At 37.4% G+C, this 12,644-nt stretch overlaps 1 protein-coding gene across 1 annotated transcript in view; it reads right to left on the bottom strand.

Annotated features, from left to right (window-relative positions):
- Positions 1-12,644, bottom strand: part of OCA2 (OCA2 melanosomal transmembrane protein) — a 177,083-nt gene that overhangs the window by 98,690 nt on the left and 65,749 nt on the right. Inside the window, exon 14 of the mRNA XM_032680785.1 lies at positions 11,770-11,902. Within this exon, the coding sequence (XP_032536676.1) occupies positions 11,770-11,902 (133 nt within the window). The remainder of the gene's footprint in view (positions 1-11,769; positions 11,903-12,644) is intronic.

The following is a 12,644-nucleotide window of genomic DNA, read 5'->3' on the forward strand; positions in this document are numbered from 1 at the left end:
CTCACCCTTCTTTTCTATTCCACTCAAATTTCATGTTGTTGAAGACAATGTGTCAAGAATTCGAGGCTTTATATTTTAAGATCCCTATTCAATCAGCAAATTGCTCTTATCCTAAAATATTATAGAGTCACAGAATCAAGCAGGTTGGAAGAGAACTCTGAGATCATCAAGTCCAACCCTTGATCCAACACCGCTGTGGTTACTATACCATGGCACTAAGTGCCACATCCAGTCTTATCTTAGAAACCTCCAGGGACAGTGAATCCACCGCTTCCCTGGGCAGCCCATTCCAATGGCTGATTACTCTCTCTGTAAGAAATTTTTCCTAATGTTCAACCTAAACCTCCCTGGCACAGCTTAAGACCATACCCTCTTGTCCTACTGCTGGTTGACTGGGAGAAGACGAATATGGAAGTCATGTAAACAAACTACATGTGTTATTTATAAAAAAAATAAATTATGTAATAAAAAGAAAAATTTAAACACATTTTGATGTAGGCAGTGATGTTAATATTTTCTGCTGCAAATCCCTAGTGGTTCATGGTATCTGTTATCAAAACGAGTACTAAATATGTTTAATTCCCCACCTTTGTGACTAAATATTTATAATGATAATACAGAGTGAATCATGTAAAGATTGACCATGAGAAGGAATTATACCTGACAGAGCTCAAACACTTAAAAGCAAAAACGTGTCCAGAGTCCGCATAGTTGAAAAAAAAAAAAAGGTATCTGAACAAGAATTAACTTACATTTTGTATGGTAGGTGTCTATAGATGAGCACACATCAGTCAAAGTGGTAATGTTTGCCTAAGTTTTACAGTGCAAGAGCAGAAATATAAATTCACACTATTGAAAACCCAATGACTATCCTAGGTTATTAAACAACTACTGCTCAGCTTCTTCCCAGAAGAGATTAATAGTTGAGCCACAGATATCAAAAAGGTACAGAATCTACCGCTTTCCTTCATAATATGTTTTGTGATCCTTGACAGGAGCATAATCTGACACAAAATTATATTAAAACATGGATAGGTCCTGCTTATCAAAGGATCTATGTCACTTTACGTGGAGATGCTCTCCTGTCATCATTTACTTTTGCATCAACATTTGTGACACACACAAATATATAAGCAGTAATTTTCCACTCTCTCCCAGAGAAAAAAAAAAGTTCTTTCTGTACCTCTTTCTTATGTTGTTTTTGAGTCAGTTGGACTGTAGCTTTGAAACTGTCCTCAATCCAAGAGAAAAAGTGTAGTTTTGTCTTTTTCTCTGTCAAACACTCATGAAGCATGATCATCCAGTTTGCTATTCTGCTTCCCTATAGCTTGTCTTTGCTGCAACAACTTTTCTGATGACATCTGTTCATCCTGCCGTAGCATTTCTCCCCATCCTTTCCAAGTGAAATTTCACCAAGGGTTTTGCTGATAAAAGGAAGTTGAGTCATTCACCATCTAACTGAGATGCAAATCCCCAACAATTGTTTTCATACAAAGTATCTTTATCTTCTCTCCTTTAGAAAGAGGCAGCTATCATCACTGTATCTGTGCCACAAAAAAAAACCAGATGGAGTAGAAAGCAGCATGACTTGGCATTGGAAATTCCTGTTCCACATTTGAAGTGCCCTGGGGCTAATCTCTAGGTTGAGCGAGATCGGCCTGGTGCTTTCTGGTCTATGTTAAAAACTATATTTGTGGCATATATACATGGCTTTGATCATGCCTTTATGTGCACTATGCTTGATTTTTTAGTCATTAGTTTTCTAAACATCCCAAGGATGTGAACAACTGACCTGCTGTGGAATTTACTTCAGCGCAGACTATACTTTGAAAATGAGAACAGTTGATACATCTTTTATGCTACAATTCCTGTTGCAGTAATAATTTGTGAAGAGATTTTCTAGGTCATTCCATGGAATGTTTCTCATATTTCTCTTTCATGCACACTCTTATTGTAATAGCTCATTGTGGCATCAGGTGATACATATTTATTAGCAGTAGTTTTTGATTTCAAGGAAATATAATGCAGGACCTTGAAGTCAGCATCAATACTGAACATGGATAAAATCCTCTGAGTCCTCTTGCTGTACTTTTCCCATTTTATGTCTGCAAAACCACTTAGGCAGCAACCCCCAGAGTTTTGGAACATCTGATATTTTATGACATACTCTGTCATAAAATATCATGACATACTCATGGACAAGGGCCTAATGCAGCTACAGAGTCTTATCAATCACTTTGAAATTATGGCCAAAACAGCACAAGGGCAGTATTTGGTTGCCACTGAATAGGAAGGTCTCACACCCTGTTTATCCATGTCCATAAGTTCCTGTACTCTCCTCATATGAGATCTAATCATAGTATGGCCAGTCTTCGTGAACGAAGATTTGGGAAAGGTCTTTACCCTTCGAGCCTGCGCAGTGGATTTTTTAGGTGAGACACAGTGTGCGCTGAGCTGAGCCCACCCTTTAATCCTAAGGTTCATCTGCCGGGGCCGAGCAAGCTTGGACGGTGGCAGTGAGGTCCTCAGGACGTAGGTTTGTTTAGAGTGACCTTCTCTTAGATGGATGGCCTTACAGGGCTGACGAGCTCCATCTGCCCGGAGGACTTCCCTGACCGGGAATCGAACCCGGGCCGCGACGGTGAAAGCGACGCATCCTAACCACTAGACCACCAGGGGACCCCAATCTAATCATAGAATCATAGAATCAACGGGGTTGGAAAAGACCTCTGAGATCTACATGGTCATGTTAAGGGTGAGCTCTTTCCACTTGTCCAACAAACCCAATCTGCAGTATTTTCACAGGGTTAGCTTTATGGTGGAACAGCTTACTATCTAATTTATCCTACCACTGCTAGGTCTGTTGCTAGTAACTGAAATGGTACATGTGTAGCATGGCAGTTTATCATTAGAGCAGCTAAATTAACTGCAATTGCAGTAGCAGTAGTCAAAGTCATAGAAGCAAAGCTAAGTTTAGTACGCAGTGATTGGAGTACAAGAAGACAGGAGAGATGCAGCTCAGTCAGCACACTCAGTCCATTATGATACTAAAATCTTTGTGAATATGTTACATTCATAAAGCTCAGAGAGCACCACAACAATATACCTAGCATTATTATTTCACAAAATTATCTTTTATTCTTTTTCTGTCTCTTTTTTTTCCCACAGAAAATCCATTTACAACTAGAAAATAATAATTTTTGGCTTAGTTATAGGATCAAATAAAAGATTATCAGACATGTAAACCCTATGCTGCAAATCCATTCTGGTTTTGTCATTTAACATATTTTGCCATGGAGACCACAAATATGACACCCTGAATCCATTGAAATTAATGGAATTTGAGCTGCTGATCTGGACTATGACATTTTAGAAAATATTTTCTGCATTTTCAAAAATATTAAGTTTAATTTAAAAACGCGTATAAGTCTGACAATTAATAGTCAGATTTATTTTCACTCGAGTAATCACACATTCCCTACCACCTGACTGCCAATAACAAAGAAGACATCCTCAAAAACTGAGTGTAATTAATTTCTAATCTCAGAATCTGAAAAGGTCAGTTTTGTTAATTGAATATACTCAGAAGAGCATGACCAATCTTGATGAGATGATAAGAATTATCATTAAACAGCAAGTTTTAACTTGCACATGCAATAAATACATTAACTATCTTTTTGCAAGCGACACAAGTTTACACTGCTGAGTTGTGACTAACAACATGCTAAGCATGTTCCTCTAAATGTTTTGGGTAGTTTTTTTCTCCACATGCTACTGTAGCTTAACTGTTTTCAGTAAAGCAATTATTTTTCTTAGATAACTTCTCAGAACAAGAATATTTCTGTTTAAATGTTAACTGCACAGCAAATTAAGTATCATGAATTCTAGTTTAATCTAGTAATAGTAATATCTATAACTTTTAGTAATTTTTAAATCCCTGATATTATGTAATCAATCCTCTAAGCATTATTAGACTATAAGTAAGTGTCATCTCCACTTTAAAAGTGCAGAAACTAAATCCAAAAGGTGAAACCCAAGAGTAGAAAAAATTCACCTCCAGGGATATTTCAGCTCAATAGCTCATGCCTCTCTTCTAGAGGCAGCACCCCTCAACAGACACAAGAGTAAGGCTCTAATTCGGGGAGAAGGGCAAGCGGGGGAGACAGTGAAAAACCCTGAACCGAAATGTTCTTCTCTTTATTCCTTTGCATAGTCCAGTTCATCAATAGTGGACAAAGGTAAGCAGAGACATAAACATTGCGAGGTCTTCAAAACTACAACAAAACATGCTTTGCCTTATTTAGCTAAATACTTGCAATGGAATGCAAGAAATCTGCACAATGATGCATAAAGCAGTACAGGACATTTACTTAAGCTTTTCAATTCAGTTCAACAGCTGGGTCCCCATGTGGTAATGAAGGTATCTAATGCCAGCTCTGTTACCCAGCATGGGATTGCATCCATTGCACAGGAATTACAGGATGCCCTCAACTCTGCAGCAGAGCAGTTGGAGCCTGGGCAGAAAATTGCAAGGCTCGGAGAGTGCCATACACCTAAGTCACCTCCCAGGAGTTGTCCTCTGGGCAAGCTGGGGCAGGCTGAAGCAGGCCCAGGATTAGGCTGTTCAGAAAGCTACCATACAGCGAGTATCCTTCTCCTTCAAAAAACAACTGGAGTTTTATCCTCACTGTGCTTCGAGTTTCCCTCTGTAATTTTATCTGCTGAAAGAAGGTACAACAAGGCCTACCCTTGCATCTTATGAGGGAATAGTCAATTTAACACATCTATGATGGTCACATAAGACTCAGATGGAATAATCCACAGATATTAAAGAGGGTTAGATTTCTCATAACATTCCAGGATGGTTGATAAAGACACACATTGGTTTTGTCCCTTAACGACAGGTGGGATGTCTCTCTCTCAGGGGATATGGGCTCTGTTTTCATCTCCGAGTAAGTCAGATTGACAGCCACAAACTTATGTCAGTCCTTGTGGTTTTGTCCCTTAGTTTCATCTACTGCAATTCCCTGTCTTTTAACAGCAGGAATCTGAATGTATTTAGGTTCCGTGTGTGCTCATTAGCACTTGCTTAATGTGCTCACAGTGCCCTGTTCTGTTACACTGAGAATGGCACAGGGTCATGGGAAGTCAAGAGTCAAGTATTTTGAGCATTCATTTATCTAAAATTCCACTGCAGTTTGTTTCAGAAAATTTTCCTCAGGTGTGAAATCTAGAAAAATAATTCTGGTTTACTCACCATCAAAAGATTTTTATTCAGACTGCCAGACTTAAGAATGAAAATCAATTTTGTTGATATTTTCCATTAAAGTACAAGTCTCAATTAAAAAAAAAAATCTCTAATTCACTATACTCTGTTCAAAAGTCAATAGATACATTCCAGTTATAAAACATTTGCACAAATTATGACTACTACTGATGTCTTTTCAATACCAGGAAAAGCAGAAGTGGTACCAGATGGTATTAATGAGAAAAAGAATCATGAAAAGATACAGCCACAAGAGGACAACTCTCTTTTAGATTATTCCAAAAGATAGTGCCTCCTCTAATGCTTTTAATAGGACAAAGTGAGGAGCAAAATAATGAAGCACACTTCAGAGGCATAATAACTTTCATCAATGGTTTAAATGTAAAAATGGTGACTAATATGTTCAACACATTTTGATAAATAAAAATGCAGGAGCAATTAATAATCTGTCAAGATGACACTTGTATTTCAAACATCATCCCAGTGAAAGCTTTCTACAACAAACAGATACAGACCTAGTGTTAACCAAAAGAGTTCTTTTAAGCTCTGTATATTAGAAAGATCTTATGAACTTTGGAGCCATCACAATAAAGTGAAAAAATTTGTCATAGCTTCGTCAAAACACTGTTAACGGAAAGGCTGGGTCTTTCCAACCAGTATATATCTGTACAATTGTTTCACAGTTGAGGTTCCTGTACAAAAACAGAGGGGCGTAAGTGCTGTAAAAGAAATAGGAGGTATCACTATCTAATTTTTACCTCCCATCAGTGATTTTTCTGTACTGATTCCTTCCATGAAAAATGTGTGTAATAAATTGTGAAATGCTGCTCTGTTGATTCAAAATGACACTATATTATACTTTCTTTCTGCGTAAGACAGGTAAAGTAATATTCCAGCTGCCTTCCTGTGATGGCTACATTATCGATGCACTAAGCAAATAATATGAGATTGTCATATTCCCCTTGTTCTGCAGTGTCAGAGTACTATTTTTATCATCTGAAGACAAGAAAAGACAGATCAATGCTTTTCTCTTTCCAAGGGGAATACTCCATTAGCTCTAAAGCAATTCAAAGAACATATATAGGAATTTAAGCATAAAGTTATCTAAAATATTTAAAATGTAGAAAGTTTCTATGTGTGGCAAGTAAAAAATTACACTTATTTTCATCATTGAGAGAGCTATTGAAGGTGCAAATAATAAAAGACAGCTTTTAGTTTACATTTTCAAACATAAAGGCATGGCCCTGGTGGATCCTGATATGTTATCCAAAAAGAAGTATACAAAATGTCTGAAGGCGCATTAAGACTGCCTAGTTCCTTTGAGACTTAAAGTCTTACAGTCCTTTCAAATTAAAGACACAATATATGCCAGAAAGTTGTTATATTAGATACCAATATAATTAATAAGAAAGCTGAATATTTTAGTTTAGCAGGCTAACATACACAATAGGAGAGTGAGAATGTTAACTATTCACTAATCATTGTTAATATATACAACTGGATTGCAGAGAAGAGAGGGGGGGGAAGTAAAAAAAACCCAGCCCATATTTTACTTCCATATAATTCTTCAAAATCTAAAAATGCTTCTCTTGTATTCCAATGAAATTAGCACCCTGAGCAAAGACAGCAGAGTGCAGTGCATATTGCAAAACTGCCACACAGATTGAGGTGAATGCTTGAAAATATCTTGAAATATTCCTTTCTTTGGACGTTATTCTCTTCAAAATCTGCTTGCTGGTTTCCTCACTTGAACCATCTTCCAAGTGAGTACAGCCCACTGCTTCCAACATCACATTAAATACCAATAATGTTTTACTGGCAGTTATTAAAGTACCTACATAGGTACAGACACACCTCAGGACTGAGATTTGTCAACGTACTTAATTCAGCTACATAATTGATATACTTCTCACTGATTCCAGATGGTCCCTGCAGTTACAAATATGTAACTAACTAAAAGAGGACTAAGGACTAAGGACTGTTCTCTGACCCTGAGCAGCACATGTACTGATGGTACATAACACCTTATCCTGGGTTCTCTCTGCATCCCTGCAGTGTCCTTGTGGCCCTGGACATTACTATTATTTTAAGTGGACTTTTTTCAGTTCAGAGTGTCTGAAGCAGTACTGGGTTTTCTTGCAAGTCATCAGAGTAGTTCTTCCCCAGCAGTAAACCTAAAGGTTTCACATCACACTGCAGGGTATAGTATGAGGACATAGCATGCACCACCACTGCTAGAGAATGCAGAGGCCACCCAGATACCCTATTCCCTAAGAAAACAACAAAGCTCTTAACTTGTTAACTAGAACCACCTGCCCCAGGGAACCATTCCCCCAGGCAGGCACATCAGAGTTATGACAGGCAAGAGGGTTCACAAGGACAAAATAATAATGACTGGGGCTATACCACCTATATACCAGGCTACAGCACTGGGCTATACCATCTCTTCAGCTACAACTGCAGTTGATGATGCCTGTGCTTGATCAATCACCTGTAGCACAAAGCACTACAGCAGACATTTGTAATCACTACGGCACACACAGGGGAAAACTCACCAGATATTGTTAAATGAGTTTTTCAGTTTTGCCTTTTTTTCTCTCTTGACCATCCTCTTAGCTCTGCCGCTGTTTGCACAGATTCCCACAAAATGAGTCCTGATGCAAGCAGTACATATTTTAAATTCAGGAACAATGCCTGGACATCTTTCAGGCAGCACAGTCCTGTCAATTGAACAACTGACAACCCTTAATTATCAATGCCCTACTTCTTTCCTCTTCTAGATTTCTACATTTTCAGTGCATTTGGTACTTCTTTTTTCCCTTCCTCCTCTCCCTTTTCTTCTCTTTGAGAAGCATCTGTAAGGCTCCACATGTAAGAAAGAAAAAGATTTGCTCACTCATCTGGTTACCACATTTCACGTTGTGGGAAACAGAGCTTTGTTTTTCACACATTAAGCACTTTGCACATGACTATGATTAATTAGAAAGTTCCTTCTGTTGTTGGCTTTACATGCTGACTCTCATACTACCATCAGTATTTTCCCAGCTGCTGCAGACCATGAGCTACACCAGGGAGAATAATGTGCCCCCCCTCCCCCCCTTGGTATCACCACTCCTGCTTGAAGGGTGAATCTCTCTTTCAGCCAGCAAAACAATAGGAAACAAGAGCAAGCAACAGAGGAGAAATGGGGAGCTGGTGCCGAAGAAGTTGTGTTAGGAGAAAACTCTTCCTCTTTGGCAAAAATGGCAATAATAATACTTGTCACTAGACCATGTGCCACCCACTCTCCTGGGGATAGCGACCTTCCCAAACACTGAGGTCCACATCTCCACTGCTTAATAGCGGAGACATAATACTGCATTGTTATGCTTCCCAGGAACTAAATAATGTATTGTTAACCCTTAAGGGAACAAAAAACTTTGGTTTCAGGTTTTCAGAGGGAGAGTGGGAACAGTAAGCTTAATTCCTTTCAGACTCATATATTATTATTTCCGCTTACATATCCTTTTGGGAAAGTGTAGATATATAAACTTTTTAAACCTTCTCAGCATACTCTTCTAACCCTAGCATCTTTTCCTGCATCACATAGAACAAGGAGCAAATTTGTCACCTGAAAGACACACTCAAAAAAGTCCTCAAAATATCCCTTCATTCTTAAAAAACATCAGATTTTCTCTCTCATGGCTTAGTTCTTCAGATTCTTTTTTTCCTTTGCTATATGCCCTGCTTAAAGCCACTGCAGGTAGATAGTGGTTTCTGGGGAATAAACATGCGTTTTTAATGCTGCAGAGGTGCTCCAGTTCAGTCTGGAAGCCAATAGAGACACTGGTAACCTACAGCATTGAAATTAAGCTAACAATGTATATTCAGAATATGAGCATTGTCTGTTTTTAAAATTAGTGCTAATCCATTCTCAACAATCTGTTCTGTGTAGCCTAAAGCAACAGAAAAAGCCTTAAAGCACATGGCTCACAGGGAAAAAAAAAATCTGTGGAAAATAATATACTAATTAAATTTCACATATCTTGTTTAATTGCTAATTGGGGGCAGGGTGAGAGAAGGCTAGTGTTTAGTTGATTAAAACGGCTGCTTCAAACGAGCCATTTGAAGTTATCACAGAACCATTGCAACCTGAGATGAAAGGACCCCTGAAAGCACCTTAGAACCCATTCTGCTAATCCAAACCATGTCAGCTATCTCCTAATGGAGCTCTGTTGGTCTCTTTCTCTTCCCCTTTCACAGAAATTTTCGATAGAAAGAGTGGCTCTTCAGCATTTGCTCTAATTGAACAGCTACCGATTAGGGTTGCAGCAAAGGACAAGCAGCTGATTATAAGAACACATGGTACACTGATTAGGAGACTGCTATATCTGAACAGACTAAGCTGCAAATAACAAAGATACCAAGAAATGAAATGAGGGAAATATGCTAACCAGTGTTTCACTGGCAAAAATACTATGTTATTGAATAAAGTGTACTATTCAAATTAAACTAAAAAATTGTCATGCAGACTTTATTTCTTAAAAATCCAAAACATAAGCTTTAAAAGTTTATAGCCAAAAGCAAAAAGTAACAATTCTATTTTCTAAAATATACATCCAGAATAATGCTATTATGTCAGGATCAACCATTAGAGTTGGCAGAAATAATTTTCTTGCTCCTTAGGTATTACTTATCTTGAGATACCTTGCAAGCTAGTACTTTTAAAGATAATGTAAGTATATAATAGCTCTAGTTATTCATGGAAATGTTCATGAAGCCATGACTTTTATAGAAAATAAGAAATTAATAAAAGTAGATTAATTTTTTTAAAATAAGAAAGTTGGGAAGTTATAAAAAAATGCTGAATACGAAGAACTTAATAATGCGTTTCCAGGCAATGAAGAAAAGTAATAATTTTATATAATGATGCATAATTGCACAGGATTTTATCTGGGAATTTGCAAAGGTTCCTCTCCTCCCCAAGAAAAAGGTTCTCCTGAATTCTCTTAGAAAACAATTAGGTAGTATAACCTTTAGAACACCTCAAAAACGTTTTAGATCTTAATACTGAGAAAGACTCTGGCCCCTAGAGATATACAGGTAAGCTGAGAGCACTTTGTGCTGAATGGGTGCTGAAGTCCCTCAAAATAAAATGTCTTCACAAGAAATTCCTAAGCAGTGAAATCTCTTCTCTGACCTTATTATGAGAACAGGTTCAAGAGATATGGTATAATCCACTACAGAGAGGACTGTCACTTCTGCCTTTTTAATACAGTCTTAATCCTAAAGCAGATTTTCCCTGGAACAAGGCAAGGCACTATAAGTGGTACTCATTTTGCCTAAATAAGTTACCTATCATGAAGGTCTCTGACACCAAGTTGGTCACCTTGGACTCTCCTTATACTTGAAAGAAGTAGGCTTTTGGGGGCTGCAATATAACTGTTCTATCACACACAGCTACATTAGTTTTTAAGAGCACTTATCTTTCTCCACAGATTACAAATGAAGCCAAGATAGATCAACCCTATCAAAAGTTGCCCTCCCCATGCTAAAGAGATGCCACACACCCAGGTTCAGAAATGTCATACGGCGCATTAAAACATCTGTTGCATGGTCAATGGAGGCCTGAATCCTAAGTCTTCTGCAGCCAAAAGTAAAAAAAGCAGCAATCCCATGGAAGAAACTGTTATACTCTACTATCCTTCTACAAAGATTGCTAAAAAATTATACTTAGTGAATTACTTCTTACCTCAAAAAGACAGTGGGAACATTTTGGAGTTATTATTAAACTTCGCCACTGAAAGAGAAGCCCTAGAACAATGATGAAAACTTCAAAATGACTGAATAGAAAGACATTAAAGCATGAAGACAAAAAGGGACCGACATAGGCAAGTCATTGAAACTACTTTAACAGCTTCAGAGACTACTGAGGTGCAGGACATAAAAAGACATAGATTAGTTCTCCTGAATTGTAGAAATTATGCACCAGGGAAACTTAGGACTGGAAGAGCCACAGAGGCAAGCTGGAAAGAATTTGGAAAGTTCTACTTTGATGAAATTTCTTTCACTGACCATAAATCAGGGAAAAAACTGCTGAAAAATCCAATGGAAGAAAACCAGCAGCAGGGAAATGCATCAGTGCCTGTCACAAGGGAAACTTGGGTTATTTCTAAAGCTATGTTGTGAACTCAGCACCTTGAGCAGATGTTTTGTGATGCAATAGAGAACATTCTGGTATTCAATCCTATGGCTATAATAAATGATGCAAAATATCCATGGAAATTTTGAAATATATTTAATAATTCATGTCAAAGCCTCAATTTGAGCACCAGAAATGCATCAATTTCTAAAAATCAGAAAATATCACCACTGAAAATAAAATCTTACTTATTAGTTGAAAAATTAATGTTCAGAGACTGAAGGAGAATGGGTACTTCCATCTGAAGACTGCATTGTGTTCAGTTTCCATTTAGTACATTTTAAGTGTAACAATAATAACTTTTTTTCATGCTCACACTTACCAACAATTTCACTTGGCTCCTTATTGTAAAGTTTTTTGTTCCAGTAAAGAAGTCTGAGAAAAGGAAAGGAGACCAGAACAACAAGGCAGATACCCACAAACATATGCCCTGTGAAGGCTGCAAAATCCAAACCCTGAAAATAAAAATGAAAAACTAAATTAAAAATCACTTATTTTTCTATATTACCTGCAGGGAAAACTATTCAGCTATATGTACTTTAGCAATCAAAAATAAATATAAAGCAATAAAGTAAGTTCCAAGTACAGTATCCTCTGTATTTCATCTGTTTTGAGGAGACAAGCCATATAATTCAGAGGACTAAAAGAAAACATTACAAGTTATTCTGAAACACATTTAGTGTTCCTGACACAGATAGTAAAAATAAACCCAAACCGAATCATTAACTTTCATTTCTCACTTAAATCACTGAAAATTAATTTTAAATCACACTAACTCTGAAATAGTTACATTTTAATGACCAGTTTTTGTGTTAAAGTGTTGACAATAATTCTATCAATTATATTTTAACAATAATTCTATCTGGACCATTCTTCTGCAATAAAAATATATGTCAATATTCTGTTTCTTTTTCCACCTTGCCAGTAAATCAACACACTTCTAAAGATTTTGCACAATGGAACCCTTTAATGAAGGGGTTCTCAAAAAGATTAAGCTGAACATATTATAAAGCTACTGCTTTCAAACAATAAGAATGAATACTGACAACTTGCCCTAAAACTTTGAAGTTATCCGTGCTTTGACCAGAACATTGGACTAGATGACCTCTAGGGTACCTTTCAACTGAACTATTCCGTTGTTCCATATTAAACACACTGTAATGGACCAGGGTTAGCCTTTGGGCTGGGATTCTCTGT

Source organism: Chiroxiphia lanceolata, chromosome 2 (genome assembly GCF_009829145.1).
Source record: "Chiroxiphia lanceolata isolate bChiLan1 chromosome 2, bChiLan1.pri, whole genome shotgun sequence".
Lineage (NCBI taxonomy): Eukaryota > Metazoa > Chordata > Aves > Passeriformes > Pipridae > Chiroxiphia > Chiroxiphia lanceolata.